This window comes from Pseudophryne corroboree, chromosome 12 (genome assembly GCF_028390025.1).
Source record: "Pseudophryne corroboree isolate aPseCor3 chromosome 12, aPseCor3.hap2, whole genome shotgun sequence".
In the NCBI taxonomy this organism is placed as follows: Eukaryota; Metazoa; Chordata; class Amphibia; order Anura; family Myobatrachidae; genus Pseudophryne; species Pseudophryne corroboree.
Genome location: NC_086455.1, coordinates 2,273,365 through 2,299,472, shown reverse-complemented (window position 1 = coordinate 2,299,472; position 26,108 = coordinate 2,273,365). Strand labels below are relative to the sequence as shown.

Genomic DNA, 26,108 nt, shown 5'->3' with positions numbered 1-26,108 from the left:
GGGAGCTGCCGCACCGCACACCTTCCCCTGACAGCCCGGAGTGCTGAGCGCGCTACTGCGCATGTCACGCATCTGACCGCTATGACTCCGCCCTCCTTCCGCCCCCTTCCCTCCACTTCCCGCCCTTTCCGCATTTTGGGCTTTCAGTGGCCGCTCTGTGCCATCCCGGCCCCGCCCCTCCCGGCACCACCCCTCCTAGCCTCCCCTAACCCCGCCCTCCCCGGCCACCTCCCCCGGCACCTCCCCGGCAGCCCCGGCTGTCTGTCAGGTTCACACGCCGCAGGGCACCGGGGAGCGGAGGATGCGGGACGGTCCGTGCCGGCTACTGCTGCTCCTGTGCGGGCTGACTGCGGCACACCCAGGCCGGGACTCCCGAGAGGCAGGTGCGTGACACATGGAGCGGGTGACGGTGTGAGTGTGTGTGACAGGGAGCGGGTGACGGTGTGAGTGTGTGTGACAGGGAGCGATTGACGGTGTGAGTGTGTGACAGGGAGCTGGTGACGGTGTGAGTGTGTGTGACAGGGAGCGATTGACGGTGTGAGTGTGTGACAGGGAGCGGGTGACGGTGTGTGTGTGTGTGACAGGGAGCGGGTGACGGTGTGAGTGTGTGTGACAGGGAGCGGGTGACGGTGTGAGTGTGTGTGACAGGGAGCGGGTGACGGTGTGAGTGTGTGTGACAGGGAGCGATTGATGGTGTGAGTGTGTGACAGGGAGCGGGTCACGGTGTGAGTGTGTGTGACAGGGAGCGGGTGACGGTGTGAGTGTGTGACACAGGGAGCGGGTGACGGTGTGAGTGTGTGACACAGGGAGCGGGTGACGTGTGAGTGAGTGTGACACAGGGAGCGGGTGACGGTGTGAGTGTGTGTGACAGGGAGCGGGTGACGATGTGAGTGTGACACAGGGAGCGGGTGACGGTGTGAGTGTGTGTGACAGGGAGCGGGTGACGGTGTGAGTGTGTGTGACAGGGAGCGGGTGACGGGGTGTGTGTGTGTGTGACAGGGAGCGGGTGACGGTGTGAGTGTGTGTGACAGGGAGCGGGTGACTGTGTGTGTGTGACAGGGAGCGGGTGACGGTGTGAGTGTGTGTGACAGGGAGCGGGTGACGGTGTGAGTGTGTGTGACAGGGAGCGGGTGACGGTGTGAGTGTGTGTGACAGGGAGCGATTGATGGTGTGAGTGTGTGACAGGGAGCGGGTCACGGTGTGAGTGTGTGTGACAGGGAGCGGGTGACGGTGTGAGTGTGTGACACAGGGAGCGGGTGACGGTGTGAGTGTGTGACACAGGGAGCGGGTGACGTGTGAGTGAGTGTGACACAGGGAGCGGGTGACGGTGTGAGTGTGTGTGACAGGGAGCGGGTGACGATGTGAGTGTGACACAGGGAGCGGGTGACGGTGTGAGTGTGTGTGACAGGGAGCGGGTGACGGTGTGAGTGTGTGTGACAGGGAGCGGGTGACGGGGTGTGTGTGTGTGTGACAGGGAGCGGGTGACGGTGTGAGTGTGTGTGACAGGGAGCGATTGACGGTGTGAGTGTGTGACAGGGAGCGGGTGACGGTGTGAGTGTATGTGACAGGGAGCGGGTGACGGTGTGAGTGTGTGTGACAGGGAGCGGGTGACGGTGTGAGTGTGTGTGACAGGGAGCGGGTGACAGTGTGAGTGTGTGACACAGGGAGCGGGTGACGGTGTGAGTGTGTGACACAGGGAGCGGGTGACGGTATGAGTGTGTGACACAGGGAGCGGGTGACGGTGTGAGTGAGTGTGACAGGGAGCGATTGACGGTGTGAGTGTGTGACAGGGAGCGGGTGACGGTGTGAGTGTGTGACAGGGAGCGGGTGACGGTGTGAGTGTATGTGACAGGGAGCGGGTGACGGTGTGAGTGTGTGTGACGGAGCGGGTGACGGTGTGAGTGTGTGACAGGGAGCGGGTGACGGTGTGTGTATGTGACGGGTAGCGGGTGACGGTGTGAGTGTATGTGACAGGGAGCGGGTGACGGTGTGAGTGTGTGTGACAGGGAGCGATTTACGGTGTGAGTGTGTGACAGGGAGCGGGTGACGGTGTGAGTGTATGTGACAGGGAGCGGGTGACGGTGTGAGTGTGTGTGACAGGGAGCGGGTGACGGTGTGAGTGTGTGTGACAGGGAGCGGGTGACAGTGTGAGTGTGTGACACAGGGAGCGGGTGACGGTGTGAGTGTGTGACACAGGGAGCGGGTGACGGTATGAGTGTGTGACACAGGGAGCGGGTGACGGTGTGAGTGAGTGTGACAGGGAGCGATTGACGGTGTGAGTGTGTGACAGGGAGCGGGTGACGGTGTGAGTGTGTGACAGGGAGCGGGTGACGGTGTGAGTGTATGTGACAGGGAGCGGGTGACGGTGTGAGTGTGTGTGACAGGGAGCTGGTGACGGTGTGAGTGTGTGTGACAGGGAGCGATTGACGGTGTGAGTGTGTGACAGGGAGCGGGTGACGGTGTGTGTGTGTGTGTGTGACAGGGAGCGGGTGACGGTGTGAGTGTGTGTGACAGGGAGCGGGTGACGGTGTGAGTGTGTGTGACAGGGAGCGGGTGACGGTGTGAGTGTGTGTGACAGGGAGCGATTGATGGTGTGAGTGTGTGACAGGGAGCGGGTCACGGTGTGAGTGTGTGTGACGGAGCGGGTGACGGTGTGAGTGTGTGACACAGGGAGCGGGTGACGGTGTGAGTGTGTGACACAGGGAGCGGGTGACGTGTGAGTGAGTGTGACACAGGGAGCGGGTGACGGTGTGAGTGTGTGTGACAGGGAGCGGGTGACGATGTGAGTGTGACACAGGGAGCGGGTGACGGTGTGAGTGTGTGTGACAGGGAGCGGGTGACGGTGTGAGTGTGTGTGACAGGGAGCGGGTGACGGGGTGTGTGTGTGTGTGACAGGGAGCGGGTGACGGTGTGAGTGTGTGTGACAGGGAGCGGGTGACGGTGTGTGTGTGTGTGTGTGACAGGGAGCGGGTGACGGTGTGAGTGTGTGTGACAGGGAGCGGGTGACGGTGTGAGTGTGTGTGACAGGGAGCGGGTGACGGTGTGAGTGTGTGTGACAGGGAGCGATTGATGGTGTGAGTGTGTGACAGGGAGCGGGTCACGGTGTGAGTGTGTGTGACAGGGAGCGGGTGACGGTGTGAGTGTGTGACACAGGGAGCGGGTGACGGTGTGAGTGTGTGACACAGGGAGCGGGTGACGGTGTGAGTGTGTGTGACAGGGAGCGGGTGACGATGTGAGTGTGACACAGGGAGCGGGTGACGGTGTGAGTGTGTGTGACAGGGAGCGGGTGACGGTGTGAGTGTGTGTGACAGGGAGCGGGTGACGGGGTGTGTGTGTGTGTGACAGGGAGCGGGTGACGGTGTGAGTGTGTGTGACAGGGAGCGATTGACGGTGTGAGTGTGTGACAGGGAGCGGGTGACGGTGTGAGTGTATGTGACAGGGAGCGGGTGACGGTGTGAGTGTGTGTGACAGGGAGCGGGTGACGGTGTGAGTGTGTGTGACAGGGAGCGGGTGACAGTGTGAGTGTGTGACACAGGGAGCGGGTGACGGTGTGAGTGTGTGACACAGGGAGCGGGTGACGGTATGAGTGTGTGACACAGGGAGCGGGTGACGGTGTGAGTGAGTGTGACAGGGAGCGATTGACGGTGTGAGTGTGTGACAGGGAGCGGGTGACGGTGTGAGTGTGTGACAGGGAGCGGGTGACGGTGTGAGTGTATGTGACAGGGAGCGGGTGACGGTGTGAGTGTGTGTGACGGAGCGGGTGACGGTGTGAGTGTGTGACAGGGAGCGGGTGACGGTGTGAGTGTATGTGACAGGGAGCGGGTGACGGTGTGAGTGTGTGTGACAGGGAGCGGGTGACGGTGTGAGTGTGTGTGACAGGGAGCGGGTGACAGTGTGAGTGTGTGACACAGGGAGCGGGTGACGGTGTGAGTGTGTGACACAGGGAGCGGGTGACGGTGTGAGTGTGTGTGACAGGGAGCGATTGACGGTGTGAGTGTGTGACAGGGAGCGGGTGACGGTGTGTGTATGTGACAGGGAGCTGGTGACGGTGTGAGTGTATGTGACAGGGAGCGGGTGACGGTGTGAGTGTGTGTGACAGGGAGCGATTGACGGTGTGAGTGTGTGACAGGGAGCTGGTGACGGTGTGAGTGTGTGTGACGGAGCGGGTGATGGTGTGAGTGTGTGTGACAGGGAGCGGGTGACGGTGTGAGTGTGTGACAGGGAGCGGGTGATGGTGTGAGTGTGTGTGACAGGGAGCGGGTGATGGTGTGAGTGTGTGTGACAGGGAGCGGGTGACGGTGTGAGTGTGTGACAGGGAGCGGGTGACGGTGTGAGTGTGTGTGTGACAGGGAGCGGGTGATGGTGTGAGTGTGTGTGACAGGGAGCTGGTGATGGTGTGAGTGTGTGTGACAGGGAGCGGGTGATGGTGTGAGTGTGTGTGACAGGGAGCGGGTGACGGTGTGAGTGTGTGACAGGGAGCGGGTGACGGTATGAGTGTGTGACAGGGAGCGGGTGACGGTATGAGTGTGTGACAGGGAGCGGGTGACGGTATGAGTGTGTGACACAGGGAGCGGGTGACGGTGTGAGTGTGTGACAGGGAGCGGGTGACGGTGTGAGTGTGTGACAGGGAGCTGGTGACGGCGTGAGTGTGTGTGACGGAGCGGGTGATGGTGTGAGTGTGTGTGACAGGGAGCGGGTGACGGTGTGAGTGTGTGACAGGGAGCGGGTGATGGTGTGAGTGTGTGTGACAGGGAGCGGGTGATGGTGTGAGTGTGTGTGACAGGGAGCGGGTGACGGTGTGAGTGTGTGACAGGGAGCGGGTGACGGTGTGAGTGTGTGTGTGACAGGGAGCGGGTGATGGTGTGAGTGTGTGTGACAGGGAGCTGGTGATGGTGTGAGTGTGTGTGACAGGGAGCGGGTGATGGTGTGAGTGTGTGTGACAGGGAGCGGGTGACGGTGTGAGTGTGTGACAGGGAGCGGGTGACGGTATGAGTGTGTGACAGGGAGCGGGTGACGGTATGAGTGTGTGACAGGGAGCGGGTGACGGTATGAGTGTGTGACACAGGGAGCGGGTGACGGTGTGAGTGTGTGACAGGGAGCGGGTGACGGTGTGAGTGTGTGTGACAGGGAGCGGGTGACGGTGTGAGTGTATGTGACAGGGAGCGGGTGACGGTGTGAGTGTATGTGACAGGGAGCGGGTGACGGTGTGAGTGTGTGTGACAGGGAGCGGGTGACGGTGTGAGTATGTGACACAGGGAGCGGGTGACGGTGTGAGTGTGTGACACAGGGAGCGGGTGACGGTATGAGTGTGTGACACAGGGAGCGGGTGACGGTGTGAGTGTGTGACAGGGAGCGGGTGACGGTGTGAGTGTATGTGACAGGGAGCGGGTGACGGTGTGAGTGTGTGACAGGGAGCGGGTGACGGTGTGAGTGTATGTGACAGGGAGCGGGTGACGGCGTGAGTGTGTGTGACAGGGAGCGGGTGACTGTGAGTGTGTGACAGGGAGCGGGTGACGGTGTGTGTATGTGACAGGGAGCGGGTGACGGTGTGAGTGTATGTGACAGGGAGCGGGTGACGGTGTGAGTGTGTGTGACAGGGAGCGATTGACGGTGTGAGTGTGTGACAGGGAGCGGGTGACGGTGTGTGTATGTGACAGGGAGCGGGTGACGGTGTGAGTGTATGTGACAGGGAGCGGGTGACTGTGTGAGTGTGTGTGACAGGGAGCGGGTGACGGTGTGAGTGTGTGTGACGGAGCGGGTGACGGTGTGAGTGTGTGTGACAGGGAGCGGGTGACGGTGTGAGTGTGTGACAGGGAGCGGGTGACGGTGTGAGTGTGTGACACAGGGAGCGGGTGACGGTGTGAGTGTGTGACACAGGGAGAGGGTGACGGTGTGAGTGTGTGACACAGGGAGCGGGTGACGGTGTGAGTCAGTGTGACAGGGAGCGATTGACGGTGTGAGTGTGTGACAGGGAGCTGGTGACGGTGTGAGTGTGTGTGACGGAGCGATTGACGGTGTGAGTGTGTGACAGGGAGCGGGTGACGGTGTGTGTGACAGGGAGCGGGTGACGGTGTGAGTGTGTGTGACAGGGAGCGGGTCACGGTGTGAGTGTGTGTGACAGGGAGCGGGTCACGGTGTGAGTGTGTGTGACAGGGAGCGGGTCACGGTGTGAGTGTGTGACACAGGGAGCTGGTGACGGTGTGTGTGTGACACGGAGCGGGTGACGGTGTGAGTGTGTGACACAGGGAGCGGGTGACGGTGTGAGTGTGTGACACAGAGAGCGGGTGATGGTGTGAGTGTGTGTAACAGGGAGCGGGTGACGGTGTGAGTGTGACACAGGGAGCGGGTGACGGTGTGAGTGTGTGTGACAGGGAGCGGGTGACGGTGTGAGTGTGTGTGACAGGGAGCGGGTGACGGGGTGTGTGTGTGTGTGACAGGGAGCGGGTGACGGTGTGAGTGTGTGTGACAGGGAGCGATTGACGGTGTGAGTGTGTGACAGGGAGCGGGTGACGGTGTGAGTGTGTGTGACAGGGAGCGGGTGACGGTGTGTGTGTGTGACAGGGAGCGGGTGACTGTGTGAGTGTGTGACACGGAGCGGGTGACGGTGTGAGTGTGACACAGGGTGCTGGTGACGGTGTGAGTGTGTGTGACAGGGAGCGGGTGACGGTGTGTGTGTGTGTGACAGGGAGCTGGTGACGGTTTGAGTGTGTGACACAGGGAGCGGGTGACGGTGTGAGTGTGTGTGTGACAGGGAGCGGGTGACGGTGTGAGTGTGTGTGACACAGAAAGCTGGTGACGGTGTGAGTGTGTGTGACAGGGAGCGGGTGACGGTGTGTGTGTGATAGGGAGCGGGTGACGGTGTGAGTGTGTGTGTGACAGGGAGCGGGTGACGGTGTGAGTGTGTGTGACACAGGAAGCGGGTGACAGTGTGAGTGTGTGTGACAGGGAGCGGGTGACGGTGTGTGTGTGATAGGGAGCGGGTGACGGTGTGTGTGTGACAGGGAGCGGGTGACGGAGTGTGTGTGTGTCAGGGAGCGAGTGACGGTGTGAGTGTGTGTGTGACAGGGAGCGGGTGACGGTGTGAGTGTGTGTGTGACAGGGAGCGGGTGACGGTGTGAGTGTGTGTGTGACGGAGCATGTGACGGTGTGAGTGTGTGTGTGACAGGGAGTGTGTGACAGGGAGCGGGTGACGGTGTGAGTGACACAGGGAGCGGGTGACGGTGTGAGTGTGTGACAGGGAGCGGGTGACGGTGTGAGTGTGTGACACAGGGAGCGGGTGACGGTGTGAGTGTGTGACACAGGGAGCGGGTGACGGTGTGAGTGTGTGACACAGGGAGCGGGTGACGGTGTGAGTGTGTGTGACACAGGGAGCGGGTGACGGTGTGAGTGTGTGTGACAGGGAGCGGGTGACGGTGTGAGTGTATGACACAGGGAGCGGGTGACGGTGTGAGTGTGCGTGACACAGGGAACGTGTGACGGTGTGAGTGTGCGTGACACAGGTAGCGGGTGACGTGCGTGACACAGGGAGCGGGTGACGGTGTGCGTGTGCGTGACACAGGGAGCGGGTGACGGTGTGAGTGTGCGTGACACAGGGAGCGGGTGACGGTGTGAGTGTGCGTGACACAGGGAGCGGGTGACGGTGTGAGTGTGCGTGACACAGGGAGCGGGTGACTGTGTGAGTGTGCGTGACACAGGGTATGGGTGATGGTGTGAGTGTGCGTGACACAGGGAGCGGGTGGTGGTGTGAGTGTGTGACAGTGGAGCGGGTGACAGTGTGAGTGTGTGTGACAGGGGGAGCAGTGTTGCAGGTGACAGGTTGAGTGTGTGTGACACGGGGAGCATTGTTGCAGGTGACGGGTTGAGTGTGTGTAACAGGGGGAGCAGTGTTGCAGGTGATAGGTTGAGTGTGTGACACGGGGAGCATTGTTGCAGGTGACAGGTTGAGTGTGTTTGACACGGGGAGCAGTGTTGCAGGTGACAGGTTGAGTGTGTGTGACACGGGGAGCATTGTTGCAGGTGACAGGTTGAGTGTGTGTGACACGGGGAGCATTGTTGCAGGTGACAGGTTGAGTGTGTGTGACAGGGGGAGCAGTGTTGCAGGTGATAGGTTGAGTGTGTGACACAGGGAGCATTGTTGCAGGTGACAGGTTGAGTGTGTGTGACACGGGGAGCAGTGTTGGAGGTGACAGGTTGAGTGTGTGTGACACGGGGAGCATTGTTGCAGGTGACAGGTTGAGTGTGTGTGACACGGGGAGCATTGTTGCAGGTGACAGGATGTATTACTAAAAGTGATAGACTGAGTGTGAGCATAATTCTATAGGCAACCATGTGCAGGCTGAGTGTGTATGAGTGTGATAGTGAGTAATGGTATAGTTTGGAGGAGAGAAGGGAAAGGGGAGACATGATAGAAACTTTCAAATATATCAAGGGTCTTAACAAAGTTCAGGAGGGAAACATTCTTCAAAGGAAAAGAAGTATTAGTACTCGAGGACATACACTGAGACTGGAGGGGGGGAGGTTCAGAGGAAATTTTAAGAAAAAATTACTTCACAGAAAGGGTAGTGGATATGTGGAATAGCCTCCCATCAGAGGTGGTAGAGGCTAAGACTGTAGAGCAATGTAAACATGCATGGGGTAGACATATGAATATCCTTACAAAGAATTAAGGTTCAAAAAGGGTTGCGATTACCTAAAGGATAAAAAGGCAGAGTAGATGGACCAAGTGGTTCTTATCTGCCGTCACATTCTATGTTTCTATAGATGAGTGTGTGACAGACTGAGTGTCAGGTACCGAGTGACTGGATGCTGTAGTGTAGCTTACTGGTGGCAGATACTATAGGTGAAATGCGTGCTGTGTGTCAGGTAGTGAGTGCTGTAGTGTTGCTTACCGGTGGCAGGTTCTGTAGGTGAAATGCGTGCTGTGTGTGTGTCAGGTACCGAGTGACTGGATGCTGTAGTGTAGGTTACAGGTGGCAGATACTATAGGTGAAATGCGTGCTTTGTGTCAGGTACTGAGTGCTGTAGTGTAGCTTACCGGTGGCAGGTTCTGTAGGTGAAATGCGTGCTGTGTGTGTCAGGTGCTGAGTGACTGGATGCTGTAGTGTAGGTTACAGGTGGCGGATACTATAGGTGAAATGCGTGCTGTGTGTGAGTGTCAGGTGCTGAGTGACTGGATGCTGTAGTGTAGGTTACAGGTGGCAGATACTATAGGTGAAATGCGTGCTGTGTGTGTGTCAGGTACCGAGTGACTGGATGCTGTAGTGTAGGTTATAGGTGGCAGATACTATAGGTGAAATGCATGCTGTGTGCGTCAGGTGCTGAGTGACTGGATGCTGTAGTGTAAGTTACAGGTGGCGGATACTATAGGTAAAATGCGTGCTGTGAGTGTCAGGTACTGAGTGACTAGATACTGTAGTGTAGGTTAGAGGTGGCGGATACTATAGGTGAAATGCGTGCTGTGTGTTAGTGTCAGGTACTGTGTGACTGGATGCTGTAGTGTAGCTTACAGGTGGCAGATACTATAGGTGAAATGCGTGCAGTGTGTCAGGTACTGAATGCTGTAGTGTAGGTTTCAGATGGCGGATACTATAGGTGAAATGCGTGGTGTGAGTGTCAGGTGCTGAGTGACTGGATGCTGTAGTGTAAGTTACAGGTGGCGGATACTATAGGTGAAATGCGTGCTGTGTGTGTGTCAGGTGCAGAGTGACTGGATGCTGTAGTGTAGGTTACAGGTGTCGGATACTATAGGTGAAATGCGTGGTGTGAGTGTCAGGTGCTGAGTGACTGGATGCTGTAGTGTAGGTTACAGGTGGCGGATACTATAGGTGAAATGCGTGCTGTGTTAGTGTCAGGTACTGAGTGACTGGATGCTGTAGTGTAGGTTACAGGTGGCAGATACTATAGGTGAAATGCGTGCTGTGTGTGAGTGTCAGGTGCTGAGTGACTGATGCTGTAGTGTAAGTTACAGGTGGCGGATACTATAGGTGAAATGCGTGGTGTGTGTGTCAGGTGCTGAGTGACTGGATGCTGTAGTGTAGGTTACAGGTGGCGGATACTATAGGTGAAATGCGTGCTGTGTGTGAGTGTCAGGTGCTGAGTGACTGGATGCTGTAGTGTAGGTTACAGTTGGCAGATACTATAGGTGAAATGCGTGCTGTGTGTGTCAGGTACCGAGTGACTGGATGCTGTAGTGTAGGTTATAGGTGGCAGATACTATAGGTGAAATGCATGCTGTGTGCGTCAGGTGCTGAGTGACGATGCTGTAGTGTAAGTTACAGGTGGCGGATACTATAGGTGAAATGCGTGCTGTGTGTGAGTGTCAGGTGCTGAGTGACTGGATGCTGTAGTTTAAGTTACAGGTGTCGGATACTATAGGTGAAATGCGTGCAGTGTGTGTGTCAGGTACTGAGTGACTGGATGCTGTAGTGTAGGTTACAGGTGTCGGATACTATAGGTGAAATGCGTGGTGTGTGTCAGGTACTGAGTGACTGGATGCTGTAGTGTAGGTTACAGCTGTCGGATACTATAGGTGAAATGCGTGCTGTGTGTGAGTGTCAGGTGCTGAGTGACTGGATGCTGTAGTGTAAGTTACAGGTGTCTGATACTATAGGTGAAATGCGTGCTGTGTGTTAGTGTCAGGTGCTGAGTGACTGGATGCTGTAGTGTAAGTTACAGGTGTCGGATACTATAGGTGAAATGCGTGGTGTGTCAGGTACTGAGTGACTGGATGCTGTAGTGTAGGTTACAGGTGGCGGATACTATAGGTGAAATGCGTGCTGTGTGTTAGTGTCAGGTGCTGAGTGACTGGATGCTGTAGTGTAAGTTACAGGTGGCGGATACTATAGGTGAAATGCGTGCTGTGTGTTAGTGTCAGGTGCTGAGTGACTGGATGCTGTAGTGTAAGTTACAGGTGTCTGATACTATAGGTGAAATGCGTGCTGTGTGTTAGTGTCAGGTACTGAGTGACTGGATGCTGTAGTGTAAGTTACAGGTGGCGGATACTATAGGTGAAATGCGTGGTGTGTGTTAGTGTCAGGTGCTGAGTGACTGGATGCTGTAGTGTAAGTTACAGGTGGCGGATAATATAGGTGAAATGCGTGCTGTGTGTTAGTGTCAGGTGCTGAGTGACTGGATGCTGTAGTGTAAGTTACAGGTGGCGGATACTATAGGTGAAATGCGTGCTGTGTGTGAGTGTCAGGTGCTGAGTGACTGGATGCTGTAGTGTAAGTTACAGGTGTCGGATACTATAGGTGAAATGCGTGCTGTGTGTGTGTCAGGTACTGAGTGACTGGATGCTGTAGTGTAGGTTACAGGTGTCGGATACTATAGGTGAAATGCGTGGTGTGTGTCAGGTACTGAGTGACTGGATGCTGTAGTGTAGGTTACAGGTGTCGGATACTATAGGTGAAATGCGTGCTGTGTGTTAGTGTCAGGTGCTGAGTGACTGGATGCTGTAGTGTAAGTTACAGGTGGCGGATACTATAGGTGAAATGCGTGCTGTGTGTTAGTGTCAGGTGCTGAGTGACTGGATGCTGTAGTGTAAGTTACAGGTGCCTGATACTATAGGTGAAATGCGTGCTGTGTGTTAGTGTCAGGTGCTGAGTGACTGGATGCTGTAGTGTAAGTTACAGGTGTCTGATACTATAGGTGAAATGCGTGCTGTGTGTTAGTGTCAGGTGCTGAGTGACTGGATGCTGTAGTGTAAGTTACAGGTGGCGGATACTATAGGTGAAATGCGTGCTGTGTGTTAGTGTCAGGTGCTGAGTGACTGGATGCTGTAGTGTAAGTTACAGGTGCCTGATACTATAGGTGAAATGCGTGCTGTGTGTTAGTGTCAGGTGCTGAGTGACTGGATGCTGTAGTGTAAGTTACAGGTGGCGGATACTATAGGTGAAATGCGTGGTGTGTGTGAGTGTCGGGTGCTGAGTGACTGGATGCTGTAGTGTAAGTTACAGGTGGCGGATACTATAGGTGAAATGCGTGCTGTGTGTGTCAGGTATTGAGTGACTGGATGCTGTAGTGTAAGTTACAGGTGGCGGATACTATAGGTGAAATGCGTGGTGTGTGAGTGTCAGGTGCTGAGTGACTGGATGCTGTAGTGTAAGTTACAGGTGTCGGATACTATAGGTGAAATGCGTGCTGTGTGTGTGTCAGGTATTGAGTGACTGGATGCTGTAGTGTAAGTTACAGGTGGCGGATACTATAGGTGAAATGCGTGGTGTGTGTGTGTCAGGTGCTGAGTGACTGGATGCTGTAGTGTAAGTTACAGGTGTCGGATACTATAGGTGAAATGCGTGCTGTGTGTGTGTCAGGTATTGAGTGACTGGATGCTGTAGTGTAAGTTACAGGTGGCGGATACTATAGGTGAAATGCGTGGTGTGTGTTAGTGTCAGGTGCTGAGTGACTGGATGCTGTAGTGTAAGTTACAGGTGGCGGATACTATAGGTGAAATGCGTGCTGTGTGTTAGTGTCAGGTGCTGAGTGACTGGATGCTGTAGTGTAAGTTACAGGTGGCGGATACTATAGGTGAAATGCGTGGTGTGTGTTAGTGTCAGGTGCTGAGTGACTGGATGCTGTAGTGTAAGTTACAGGTGTCGGATACTATAGGTGAAATGCGTGCTGTGTGTGAGTGTCAGGTGCTGAGTGACTGGATGCTGTAGTGTAAGTTACAGGTGGCGGATACTATAGGTGAAATGCGTGGTGTGTGTGTGTGAGTGTCAGGTACTGAGTGACTGGATGCTGTAGTGTAGGTTACAGGTGTCGGATACTATAGGTAAAATGCGTGCTGTGTGTGAGTGTCAGGTGCTGAGTGACTGGATGCTGTAGTGTAAGTTACAGGTGTCTGATACTATAGGTGAAATGCGTGCTGTGTGTTAGTGTCAGGTGCTGAGTGACTGGATGCTGTAGTGTAAGTTACAGGTGTCTGATACTATAGGTGAAATGCGTGGTGTGTGTGAGTGTCAGGTGCTGAGTGACTGGATGCTGTAGTGTAAGTTACAGGTGGCGGATACTATAGGTGAAATGCGTGCTGTGTGTGAGTGTCAGGTGCTGAGTGACTGGATGCTGTAGTTTAAGTTACAGGTGTCGGATACTATAGGTGAAATGCGTGCTGTGTGTGTGTCAGGTACCGAGTGACTGGATGCTGTAGTGTAGGTTACAGGTGTCGGATACTATAGGTGAAATGCGTGGTGTGTCAGGTACTGAGTGACTGGATGCTGTAGTGTAAGTTACAGGTGGCGGATACTATAGGTGAAATGCGTGCTGTGTGTTAGTGTCAGGTGCTGAGTGACTGGATGCTGTAGTGTAAGTTACAGGTGGCAGATACTATAGGTGAAATGCGTGCTGTGTGTTAGTGTCAGGTGCTGAGTGACTGGATGCTGTAGTGTAAGTTACAGGTGTCTGATACTATAGGTGAAATGCGTGCTGTGTGTTAGTGTCAGGTGCTGAGTGACTGGATGCTGTAGTGTAAGTTACAGGTGGCGGAAACTATAGGTGAAATGCGTGCTGTGTGTTAGTGTCAGGTGCTGAGTGACTGGATGCTGTAGTGTAAGTTACAGGTGTCTGATACTATAGGTGAAATGCGTGCTGTGTGTTAGTGTCAGGTACTGAGTGACTGGATGCTGTAGTGTAAGTTACAGGTGGCGGATACTATAGGTGAAATGCGTGCTGTGTGTTAGTGTCAGGTGCTGAGTGACTGGATGCTGTAGTGTAAGTTACAGGTGGCAGATACTATAGGTGAAATGCGTGCTGTGTGTTAGTGTCAGGTGCTGAGTGACTGGATGCTGTAGTGTAAGTTACAGGTGGCGGAAACTATAGGTGAAATGCGTGCTGTGTGTTAGTGTCAGGTGCTGAGTGACTGGATGCTGTAGTGTAAGTTACAGGTGTCTGATACTATAGGTGAAATGCGTGCTGTGTGTTAGTGTCAGGTACTGAGTGACTGGATGCTGTAGTGTAAGTTACAGGTGGCGGATACTATAGGTGAAATGCGTGGTGTGTGTTAGTGTCAGGTGCTGAGTGACTGGATGCTGTAGTGTAAGTTACAGGTGGCGGATACTATAGGTGAAATGCGTGCTGTGTGTTAGTGTCAGGTGCTGAGTGACTGGATGCTGTAGTGTAAGTTACAGGTGGCGGATACTATAGGTGAAATGCGTGGTGTGTGTGAGTGTCAGGTGCTGAGTGACTGGATGCTGTAGTGTAAGTTACAGGTGGCGGATACTATAGGTGAAATGCGTGCTGTGTGTGTGTCAGGTATTGAGTGACTGGATGCTGTAGTGTAAGTTACAGGTGGCGGATACTATAGGTGAAATGCGTGCTGTGTGTTAGTGTCAGGTGCTGAGTGACTGGATGCTGTAGTGTAAGTTACAGGTGTCTGATACTATAGGTGAAATGCGTGCTGTGTGTGTGTCAGGTATTGAGTGACTGGATGCTGTAGTGTAAGTTACAGGTGGCGGATACTATAGGTGAAATGGGTGGTGTGTGTGTGAGTGTCAGGTGCTGAGTGACTGGATGCTGTAGTGTAAGTTACAGGTGTCTGATACTATAGGTGAAATGCGTGCTGTGTGTTAGTGTCAGGTACTGAGTGACTGGATGCTGTAGTGTAAGTTACAGGTGTCTGATACTATAGGTGAAATGCGTGCTGTGTGTGTGTCAGGTATTGAGTGACTGGATGCTGTAGTGTAAGTTACAGGTGGCGGATACTATAGGTGAAATGGGTGGTGTGTGTTAGTGTCAGGTGCTGAGTGACTGGATGCTGTAGTGTAAGTTACAGGTGTCTGATACTATAGGTGAAATGCGTGCTGTGTGTTAGTGTCAGGTACTGAGTGACTGGATGCTGTAGTGTAAGTTACAGGTGGCGGATACTATAGGTGAAATGCGTGGTGTGTGTTAGTGTCAGGTGCTGAGTGACTGGATGCTGTAGTGTAAGTTACAGGTGGCGGATACTATAGGTGAAATGCGTGCTGTGTGTTAGTGTCAGGTGCTGAGTGACTGGATGCTGTAGTGTAAGTTACAGGTGGCGGATACTATAGGTGAAATGCGTGGTGTGTGTGAGTGTCAGGTGCTGAGTGACTGGATGCTGTAGTGTAAGTTACAGGTGTCGGATACTATGCGTGCTGTGTGTGTGTCAGGTATTGAGTGACTGGATGCTGTAGTGTAAGTTACAGGTGGCGGATACTATAGGTGAAATGCGTGGTGTGTGAGTGTCAGGTGCTGAGTGACTGGATGCTGTAGTGTAAGTTACAGGTGTCGGATACTATAGGTGAAATGCGTGGTGTGTGTTAGTGTCAGGTGCTGAGTGACTGGATGCTGTAGTGTAAGTTACAAGTGTCGGATACTATAGGTGAAATGCGTGCTGTGTGTGAGTGTCAGGTGCTGAGTGACTGGCTGCTGTAGTGTAAGTTACAGGTGGCGGATACTATAGGTGAAATGCGTGGTGTGTGTGTCAGGTACTGAGTGACTGGATACTGTAGTGTAGGTTACAGGTGTCGGATACTATAGGTGAAATGCGTGCTGTGTGTGAGTGTCAGGTGCTGAGTGACTGGATGCTGTAGTGTAAGTTACAGGTGTCTGATACTATAGGTGAAATGCGTGGTGTGTGTGAGTGTCAGGTGGTGAGTGAATGGATGCTGTAGTGTAAGTTACAGGTGTCGGATACTATAGGTGAAATGCGTGCTGTGTGTGTGTCAGGTGCTGAGTGACTGGATGCTGTAGTGTAAGTTACAGGTGTCGGATACTATAGGTGAAATGCGTGCTGTGTGTGTGTCAGGTGCTGAGTGACTGGATGTTGTAGTGTAAGTTACAGGTGGCGGATACTATAGGTGAAATGCGTGCTGTGTGTGAGTGTCAGGTGCTGAGTGACTGGATGCTGTAGTGTAAGTTACAGGTGTCGGATACTATAGGTGAAATGCGTGCTGTGTGTGTGTCAGGTGCTGAGTGACTGGATGCTGTAGTGTAAGTTACAGGTGGCAGATACTATAGGTGAAATGCGTGCTGTGAGTGTCAGGTGCTGAGTGACTGGATGCTGTAGTGTAAGTTACAGGTGTCTGATACTATAGGTGAAATGCGTGCTGTGTGTGAGTGTCAGGTGCTGAGTGACTGGATGCTGTAGTGTAAGTTACAGGTGTCTGATACTATAGGTGAAATGCGTGCTGTGTGTGAGTGTCAGGTGCTGAGTGACTGGATGCTGTAGTTTAAGTTACAGGTGTCGGATACTATAGGTGAAATGCGTGGTGTGTGTGAGTGTCAGGTGCTGAGTGACTGGATGCTGTAGTGTAGGTTACAGGTGTCTGATACTATAGGTGAAATGCGTGCTGTGTGTGAGTGTCAGGTGCTGAGTGACTGGATGCTGAAGTGTAGGTTACAGGTGTCTGATACTATAGGTGAAATGCGTGCTGTGTTTGAGTGTCAGGTGCTGAGTGACTGGATGCTGTAGTTTAAGTTACAGGTGTCGGATACTATAGGTGAAATGCGTGCTTTGTGTGTGTCAGGTACTGAGTGACTGGATGCTGTAGTGTAGGTTACAGGTGGCGGATACTATAGGTGAAATGCGTGCTGTGTGTGAGTGTCAGGTGCTGAGTGACTGGATGCTGTAGTGTAAGTTACAGGTGTCTGATACTATAGGTGAAATGCGTGCTGTGTGTTAGTGTCAGGTGCTGAGTGACTGGATGCTGTAGTGTAGGTTACAGGTGGCGGATACTATAGGTGAAATGCGTGGTGTGTGTGAGTGTCAGGTGCTGAGTGACTGGATGCTGTAGTGTAAGTTACAGGTGGCGGATACTATAGGTGAAATGCGTGCTGTGTGTTAGTGTCAGGTGCTGAGTGACTGGATGCTGTAGTGTAAGTTACAGGTGGCGGATACTATAGGTGAAATGCGTGCTGTGTGTGAGTGTCAGGTGCTGAGTGACTGGATGCTGTAGTGTAAGTTACAGGTGTCTGATACTATAGGTGAAATGCGTGCTGTGTGTGTCAGTGTCATGTACTATAGTGTAATGGTGCGTGCGAGTTGTCATGTCTCAGGCAGAGTGTAGCGCTATGGGTGACAGGCCAGGGGTGAGACCACAGAAACATTAGGATATATGTGTGAGATGAATTCCTAGGGGTGCATACAGTGTGACAGTACAGCAGGAACAGCTCATTTGCCCCCTTCAGTTACACGTCATGACCAGTAGATGGCAGAATAGCCCTGGACTGGCTGATTATAATGTGCATGGGTGGGGTATATTGTGCTGGTGGAACAGGTGGGAATTCATTTCTTGGTGTTATACGGCTGAGTTACAGTACCCCAACCTCCCACCTGCACCCCGCGGCCGTGGCAGATAATTGTATCGCCTCCACAGAGGTCAGCAGGTGGCCACGCCCCCGCTCTAGTGCGTGTCAATGTCACGGTAACCCCGAGATCACGTATTGTAATACGCGCCCCTATAGGGCTGCAAACAAAGATCCAGCGCTTCCCGGTGGCCTGGTGTGCAGGTGCTGGCTGTCCGATTTCACCTGCGCCATTGGCGTCGATTAGTCGCTTGCTATGCCCGTGATGTGCCAGTGTAAGCTCAGCACCAACTCGCCCCCGCGTCACTGTGACATCACACAACTATGCGATCTCAGGGTTTCCGCGGCATACTGGCGTATTCGTTCGCTGCATAGGGTCATGGCTCTGGTGTAGCGGCTTATCTGGACTGTGGTGGACCGGGAGGTCTGTCGGCACATGCTGATAGATATTGCGTTGCTGCGTTTACGGACAGCAGATACTTCCTGCGTCGGCACAGGATGGAGCCTCGGGGGGGGGGGGGGGGTCACTGCGTGAACCTTGGGGTAACTTCATTGGGTAATAGAACAGGTTTCGCTGGCTGAAGATGACGTACTGGTCCTCTGGGAACATGGAAGGGAGATGCCGGCCCCATGCTGACGCTTTGAGAGCCAGGAACGCTGGACCAGGACACACGGGCCAGGGAGGGTGGTAAGGAATGGGCGCTGACTGGAGGCTGCTCCAAGGTTCAAGGAGGAAGAAGTGTCTCAGCATCTGGGAATGTCTCCATGGGATGGACAAAGGGTGGGACACCTCGTCCTGACTTGGCCCTCTGCCCCTCACAGCCTCCAGATGTGGCTGAGAATAAGGAGGGGGGGAGACGAGACGCCCTGTGTAATTATGCTCTCATTCGGGAATGTTAACCTCTTGATGGCCAGTGTACGAGGCAGGCGTCAGGAAGTAACCAGGCAGGAAACCTGTTGGCCAGAGTTTCAGCGTTCTTGTAAGTTCTCCCAGATCAGCACGGAAGTCCCTGTGTAAATATGGAGAAGTCGGGAGGACAGCGACAGAGGTCAGAGGTTGGCGTGTGCTGTCCATACAGTCTGTGATGCGCCATAGTAACTGGAGACCTGGGGGTATATACACCAAGGCGTGGGATATAGAAGCCGAGAGGTTTCCTATAGCAACCAATCACAAGCTTGCTATTATCTTCTACACTGCTAGATAAATGATAACTAGAATCTGATTGGATGTTATGGGAAACCTCCCCACTTCTGTAAACTGGCACTTTAGTACATATACCCGCTGGTAACACATGGTAGATACAGTATATATATATAATATTATCATTATTTGCAGATACGGATCCTCCTGTTGTCGGGCAGGCACGGTTCTGGGCCGTGTATCCGGAGCTGAGGCGTGACGGACACAGACTCACCCTGGAGGAAGCAGTTCAGGTACGGACCCTGGCATGTGCCCCTCCCCACCTGCCATACTAGACGCCTTATGCGTGCAGTCAGCTGCTGTGGGCGGAGATGTGCGGCAGGGTGGGCAGAGATGTGCGGCAGGGTGGTTTGAGATGTGCGGCAGGGTGGGCGAGAGGACGGCCCATCGCGGGGGGGGGGGGGGGGCAGTCACCTGTCAGGGAATAATGCATTTATGGTTTTCATCAAAATCTTGCTTGTTTATGGCTATGAACGCTCGTAGTAATCATGGAGGCGGGCGCTGCGTCTGCGCAATTCCCGAGATAAATAAGGTAACTGACTAATAATATTTTGGACAAAGAGGAATTTTATGACAGGCAGAGTTGTATCTGCCGTCCTCTGCGCCATGTGTGCCGTCCTCTGCGCCATCCTGCGGCATGCACCCTGCGCCGTGTGAACTCCTGCTCTGTGTGCCAATGGCTCTGTGTACTAGGACCCCAGGACTGTACACAGGGCCGCTGCAGGCCCAGCTCCTGCCAGTCCCGGCGTCTCTCTGTACTAGGACCCCAGGGCTGTACACAGGGCCGCTGCAGGCCCAGCTCCTGCCAGTCCCGGCATCTCTCTGTACTAGGACCCCAGGACTGTACACAGGGCCGCTGCAGGCCCAGCTCCTGCCAGTCCCGGAGTCTCTCTGTACTAGGACCCCAGGGCTGTACACAGGGCCGCTGCAGGCCCAGCTCCTGCCAGTCCCGGCGTCTCTCTGTACTAGGACCCCAGGACTGTACACAGGGCCGCTGCAGGCCCAGCTCCTGCCAGTCCCGGCGTCTCTCTGTACTAGGACCCCAGGACTGTACACAGGGCCGCTGCAGGCCCAGCTCCTGCCAGTCACACACACCTGTCAGCTGAGGTATAATGTCAGGGAGGGGTGAAATCACCAGTAGCAGGGAGTGTAATGCCGCTTTGTGCCCAGGTAATACACGGCACAGGTGCAGGGGACAGGTGTGCACAGTGCCAGGCATTACATCACCCTCACGCTTCCGCCTCTCTGGCATTCTTGTTGCGTGGCCCTGGAAGGAGTGAGACACTTCCTCTCGCAGCGATCAGGGGCTTTATAGACATGTCAGCGTTGCCTGACCTCACAGGGAGGGGTTCCTTCCTCCTGCACCCTGGAACAATGACTCTGCCCCCACCCTCACTTATACTTCATGTTTAATGTGTCCTCCAGCTGCTTACTATGGGGCTCTCTGAGTGTAACTTACACACCCAGATTGTTTCCCCTCCCGCCGTATCATTTCCAGCATACACCCCAAAGTCATACAGGTCTCTCCTTCATGTGTCCAGCGCTATATACCCCTCACAAGTATCTTCTACATGTGTCCTGCGCTATATACCCCTCACAGGTCTCTCCTTCATGTGTCCTGCGCTATATACCCCTCACAGGTCTCTCCTTCATGTGTCCAGCACTATATACCCCTCACAGGTCTCTTCTTCATGTGTCCAGCACTATATACCCCTCACAGGTCTCTTCTTCATGTGTCCAGCGCTATATACCCCTCACAGGTCTCTTCTTCATGTATCCTGCGCTATATACCCCTCCCAGGTCTCTCCTTCATGTGTCCAGCGCTATATACCCCTCACAAGTCTCTTCTTCATGTGTCCTGCACTATATGCCCCTCACAGGTCTCTTCCTCATGTGTCCTGCACTATATACCTCTCACAGGTCTCTTCTTCATGTGCCCAGCACTATATACCCCTCACAGGTCTCTTCCTCATGTGTCCTGCACTATATACCCCTCACAGGTCTCTCCTTCATGTCTCCAGCGCTATATACCCCTCACAGGTCTCTCCTTCATGTGTCCAGCGCTATATACCCATCATAGGTCTCTCCTTCATGTGTCCAGCACTATATACCCCTCACAGGTCACTTCTTCATGTGTCCTGCACTATATACCCCTCACAGGTCTCTTCTTCATGTGTCCAGCGCTATATACCCCTCACAGGTCTCTTTTTCATGTGTCCTGCGCTATATACCCCTCACAGGTCTCTTCTTCATGTGTCCAGCACTATATACCCCTCACAGGTCTCTTCTTCATGTGTCCTGCACTATATACCCATCACAGGTCTCTTCTCCATGTGTCCTGCACTATATACCCCTCACAGGTCTCTTCTCCATGTGTCCTGCACTATATACCCATCAGAGGTCTCTTCTCCATGTGTCCTGCACTATATACCCTTCACAGGTCTCTTCTTCATGTGCCCAGCGCTATATACCCCTCACAGTTCTCCTCTTCATGTGTCCAGCACTATATACCCCTCACAGGTCTCCTCTTCATGTGTCCAGCACTATATACCCCTCACAGGTCTCTTCTTCATGTGTCCAGCACTATATACCCCTTACAGGTCTCTTCTTCATGTGTCTAGCACTATATACCCCTCACAGGTCTCTTCTTCATGTGTCTAGCACTATATACCCCTCACAGGTCTCTTCTTCATGTGTCCAGCACTATATACCCCTCACAGGTCTCTTCTTCATGTGTCCAGCACTATATACCCCTCACAGGTCTCCTCTTCATGTGTCCAGCAGTATACACCCCTCCCAGGTCTCTTCTTCATGTGTCCAGCACTATACACCCCTCCCAGGTCTCCTCTTCATGTGTCCAGCACTATATACCCCTCACAGGTCTCTTCTTCACGTGTCCTGCACTATATACCCGTCACAGGTCTCTTCTTCATGTGTCCTGCACTATACACCCCTCCCAGGTCTCTTCTTCATGTGTCCTGCACTATATATACCTCACAGGTCTCTTCTTCACGTGTCCTGCACTATATACCCCTCACAGGTCTCTTCTTCACGTGTCCAGCGCTATATACCCCTCACAGGTCTCTTCTTCATGTGTCCTGCACTATATACCCCTCACAGGTCTCTTCTTCATGTGTCCTGCACTATATACCCCTCACAGGTCTCTTCTTCATGTGTCCTGCACTATATACCCCTCACAGGTCTCTTCTTCATGTGTCCTGCACTATATACCCCTCACAGGTCTCTTCATGTGTCCTGCACTATATATACCTCACAGGTCTCTTCTTCATGTGTCCAGCACTATATACCCCTCACAGGTCTCTTCTTCACGTGTCCAGCGCTATATACCCCTCACAGGTCTCTTCTTCATGTGTCCTGCACTATATACCCCTCACAGGTCTCTTCTTCACGTGTCCAGCGCTATATACCCCTCACAGGTCTCTTCTTCATGTGTCCTGCACTATATACCCCTCACAGGTCTCTTCTTCATGTGTCCTGCACTATATACCCCTCACAGGTCTCTTCTTCATGTGTCCTGCACTATATACCCCTCACAGGTCTCTTCTTCATGTGTCCTGCACTATATACCCCTCACAGGTCTCTTCTTCACGTGTCCTGCACTATATACCACTCACAGGTCTCTTCTTCACGTGTCCAGCGCTATATACCCCTCACAGGTCTCCTCTTCACGTGTCCTGCGCTCTGTAAAGTTTTGCTTTGTACACATGGGGTTAATGCTGTATATACATATACTGCACCTCAGGATCTGCTTGTTTCCTCCTTACTCCTATGTGGAAGTGACTTTGGGATGTTGAGGCATTTTCGCTGTGATTAAAGGCTCTATTAAAAGATGTAAAGGTCGTAAGGGGAAGGGGAGGGTGAGAGGAATTTTTATGCCTGTCCTGCTGCGTCCTTTTCCTTCCTGTCCCCCTGCCCAGACCACCTACTGCAGTGTGTACTAATTATTTGCTAATTCATTCTGAGTGGTCCAGTATTGTAAACGGGTGATTATTTAATATGTTAGAACCAGTATATGGGTATAACTAATATCACCGAAAAGCCAATGTACTGCCTCCGCAGGGAGTCTGTTCTCCCATGTCCTGCACTGCTGCCTCCGCAGGGAGTCTGTCCTCCCATGTCCTGTACTGCTGCCTCCGCAGGGAGTCTGTCCTCCCATGTCCTGTACTGCTGCCTCCGCAGGGAGTCTGTCCTCCCCTCTCCTGTACTGCTGCCTCCGCGGGGAGTCTGTCCTCCCATCTCCTGTACTGCTGCCTCCGCAGGGAGTCTGTCCTCCCATGTCCTGCACTGCTGCCTCCGCAGGGAGTCTGTCCTCCCATCTCCTGTACTGCTGCCTCCGCAGGGAGTCTGTCCTCCCGTCTCCTGTACTGCTGCCTCCGCAGGGAGTCTGTCCTCCCATGTCCTGTACTGCTGCCTCCGCAGGGAGTCTGTCCTCCCATGTCCTGTACTGCTGCCTCCGCAGGGAGTCTGTCCTCCCCTCTCCTGTACTGCTGCCTCCGCAGGGAGTCTGCCCTCCCATCTCCTGTACTGCTGCCTCCGCAGGGAGTCTGTCCTCCCCTCTCCTGTACTGCTGCCTCCGCAGGGAGTCTGTCCTCCCCTCTCCTGTACTGCTGCCTCCGCAGGGAGTCTGCCCTCCCCTCTCCTGTACTGCTGCCTCCGCAGGGAGTCTGCCCTCCCCTCTCCTGTACTGCTGCCTCCGCAGGGAGTGTGTCCTCCCCTCTCCTGTACTGCTGCCTCCGCAGGGAGTCTGCCCTCCCATCTCCTGTACTGCTGCCTCCGCAGGGAGTCTGCCCCTCCCCTCTCCTGTACTGCTGCCTCCGCAGGGAGTCTGTCCTCCCATCTCCTGTACTGCTGCCTCCGCAGGGAGTCTGTCCTCCCATCTCCTGCACTGCTGCCTCCGCAGGGAGTCTGTCCTCCCATCTCCTGTACTGCTGCCTCCGCAAGGAGTCTGTCCTCCCATCTCCTGCACTGCTGCCTCCGCAGGGAGTCTGTCCTCCCATCTCCTGTACTGCTGCCTCCGCAGGGAGTCTGTCCTCCCATCTCCTGTACTGCTGCCTCCGCAGGGAGTCTGTCCTCCCCTCTCTTGTACTGCTGCCTCCGCAGGGAGTCTGTCCTCCCCTCTCCTGTACTGCTGCCTCCGCAGGGAGTCTGTCCTCCCATCTCCTGTACTGCTGCCTCCGCAGGGAGTCTGTCCTCCCATCTCCTGTACTGCTGCCTCCGCAGGGAGTCTGTCCTCCCATCTCCTGTACTGCTGCCTCCGCAGGGAGTCTGTCCTCCCATCTCCTGTACTGCTGCCTCCGCAGGGAGTCTGTCCTCCCATCTCCTGTACTGCTGCCTCCGCAGGGAGTCTGTCCTCCCATCTCCTGTACTGCTGCCTCCGCAGGGAGTCTGTCCTCCCATCTCCTGTACTGCTGCCTCCGCGGGGAGTCTGTCCTCCCATCTCCTGTACCATCTCTGCAGGGAGTCATGGGCACAGGGGTGTCTGTATCTGCCCCTGTATGGTGCAATAGGCACAAGGGGGGGGGGGGGGGTGTCTGTATCTGCCCCTGTATGGTGTAATAGGCACAGGGGGGGGGGGGTCTGTATCTGCCCCTGTATGGTGTAATAGGCACAGGGGGGGGGGTCTGTATCTGCCCCTGTATGGTGTAATAGGCACAGGGGGGGGGGGGGTCTGTATCTGCCCCTGTATGGTGTAATAGGCACAGGGGGGGGGGGGGTCTGTATCTGCCCCTGTATGGTGTAATAGGCACAGGGGGGGGGGGGTCTGTATCTGCCCCTGTATGGTGTAATAGGCACAGGGGGGGAGTGTCTGTATCTGCCCCTGTATGGTGTAATAGGCACGGGGGGGGGGGGGTTGTATCTGCCCCTGTATGGTGTAATAGGCACAGGGTGGTCTGTATCTGCCCCTGCATGGTGTAGTAGGCACGGGGGGGGGGGTCTGTATCTGCCCCTGTATGGTGTAATAGGCACAGGGGGGTCTGTATCTGCCCCTGTGTGGTGTAATAGGCACAGGGGGAGGGGGGGGGTCTGTATCTGCCCCTGTATGGTGTAATAGGCACAGGGGGGGGTCTGTATCTGCCCCTGTATGGTGTAATAGGCACAGGGGGGCCTGTATCTGCCCCTGTATGGTGTAATAGGCACAGGGGGGGGGGTCGGGTCTGTATCTGCCCCTGTATGGTGCAATAGGCACAGGGAGGGGGTCTGTATCAGCCCCTGTATGGTGTAATAGGCACAGGGGGGTCTGTATCTGCCCCTGTATGGTGTAATAGGCACAGGGGGGGGGGGGGGGGGGGTCTGTATCTGCCCCTGTATGGTGTAATAGGCACAGGGGGGGGGGGGGTCTGTATCTGCCCCTGTATGGTGTAATAGGCACAGGGGGGGGGGGGGGTCTGTATCTGCCCCTGTATGGTGTAATAGGCACAGGGGGGGGGGGGGGTGTTTGTATCTGCCCCCGTATGGTGTAATAGGCACAGGGTGGTCTGTATCTGCCCCTGTATGGTGTAATAGGCACAGGGGGGGGGGGGGGGGCTGTATCTGCCCCTGTATGGTGTAATAGGCACAGGGGGGTCTGTATCTGCCCCTGTGTGGTGTAATAGGCACGGGGGAGGGGGGGTCTGTATCTGACCCTGTATGGTGTAATAGGCACAGGGGGGGGGGGTCTGTATCTGCCCCTGTATGGTGTAATAGGCACAGGGGGTCTGTATCTGCCCCTGTATGGTGTAATAGGCACAGGGGGGGGGGGTCTGTATCTGCCCCTGTATGGTGTAATAGGCACAGGGGGGGGGGGGTTGTATCTGCCCCCGTATGGTGTAATAGGCACAGGGTGGTCTGTATCTGCCCCTGTATGGTGTAATAGGCACAGGGGGGGGGGTCTGTATCTGCCCCTGTATGGTGTAATAGGCACAGGGGGGGTCTGTATCTGCCCCTGTGTGGTGTAATAGGCACAGGGGGAGGGGGGGTCTGTATCTGCCCCTGTATGGTGTAATAGGCACAGGGGGGGGTGTCTGTATCTGCCCCTGTATGGTGTAATAGGCACAGGGGGGGGGGTTTGTATCTGCCCCTGTATGGTGTAATAGGCACAGGAGGGGGGGGGGTCTGTATCTGCCCCTGTATGGTGTAATAGGCACAGGGGGGTCTGTATCTGCCCCTGTGTGGTGTAATAGGCACAGGGGGAGGGGGGTCTGTATCTGCCCCTGTATGGTGTAATAGGCACAGGGGGGGGTCTGTATCTGCCCCTGTATGGTGTAATAGGCACAGGGGGTCTGTATCTGCCCCTGTATGGTGTAATAGGCACAGGGGGGGGGGGGTTGTATCTGCCCCTGTATGGTGTAATAGGCACAGGGGGGGGGGGGGGTCTGTATCTGCCCCTGTATGGTGCAATAGGCACAGGGAGGGGGTCTGTATCAGCCCCAGTATGGTGTAATAGGCACAGGGGGGTTTGTATCTGCCCCTGTATGGTGTAATAGGCACGGGGGGGGGGCTGTATCTGCCCCTGTATGGTGTAATAGGCACGGGGGGGGGGCTGTATCTGCCCCTGTATGGTGCAATAGGCACAGGGGTGTCTGTATCTGCCCGTGTATGGTGTAATAGGCACAGGGGGGTCTGTATCTGCCCCTGTATGGTGTAA

At 54.6% G+C, this 26,108-nt stretch overlaps 1 protein-coding gene across 7 annotated transcripts in view; it reads left to right on the top strand.

Annotated features, from left to right (window-relative positions):
- Positions 1 to 205: 205 nt before the first annotated feature.
- Positions 206 to 26,108, top strand: part of ADAM15 (ADAM metallopeptidase domain 15) — an 83,596-nt gene continuing 57,693 nt past the window's right edge. For 4 of the 7 annotated variants that reach the window (XM_063946640.1, XM_063946637.1, XM_063946642.1 and 1 more), the window contains exons 1-2: positions 207 to 383; positions 18,599 to 18,696. In XM_063946640.1, coding sequence (XP_063802710.1) covers positions 302 to 383; positions 18,599 to 18,696 — 180 coding nt within the window. In that variant the 5' untranslated portion in view covers positions 207 to 301. Of the gene's footprint in view, positions 384 to 18,598; positions 18,697 to 26,108 lie in introns of all 7 variants that reach the window. The other 3 variants (XM_063946639.1, XM_063946638.1, XM_063946636.1) reach the window with 1 other exon arrangement.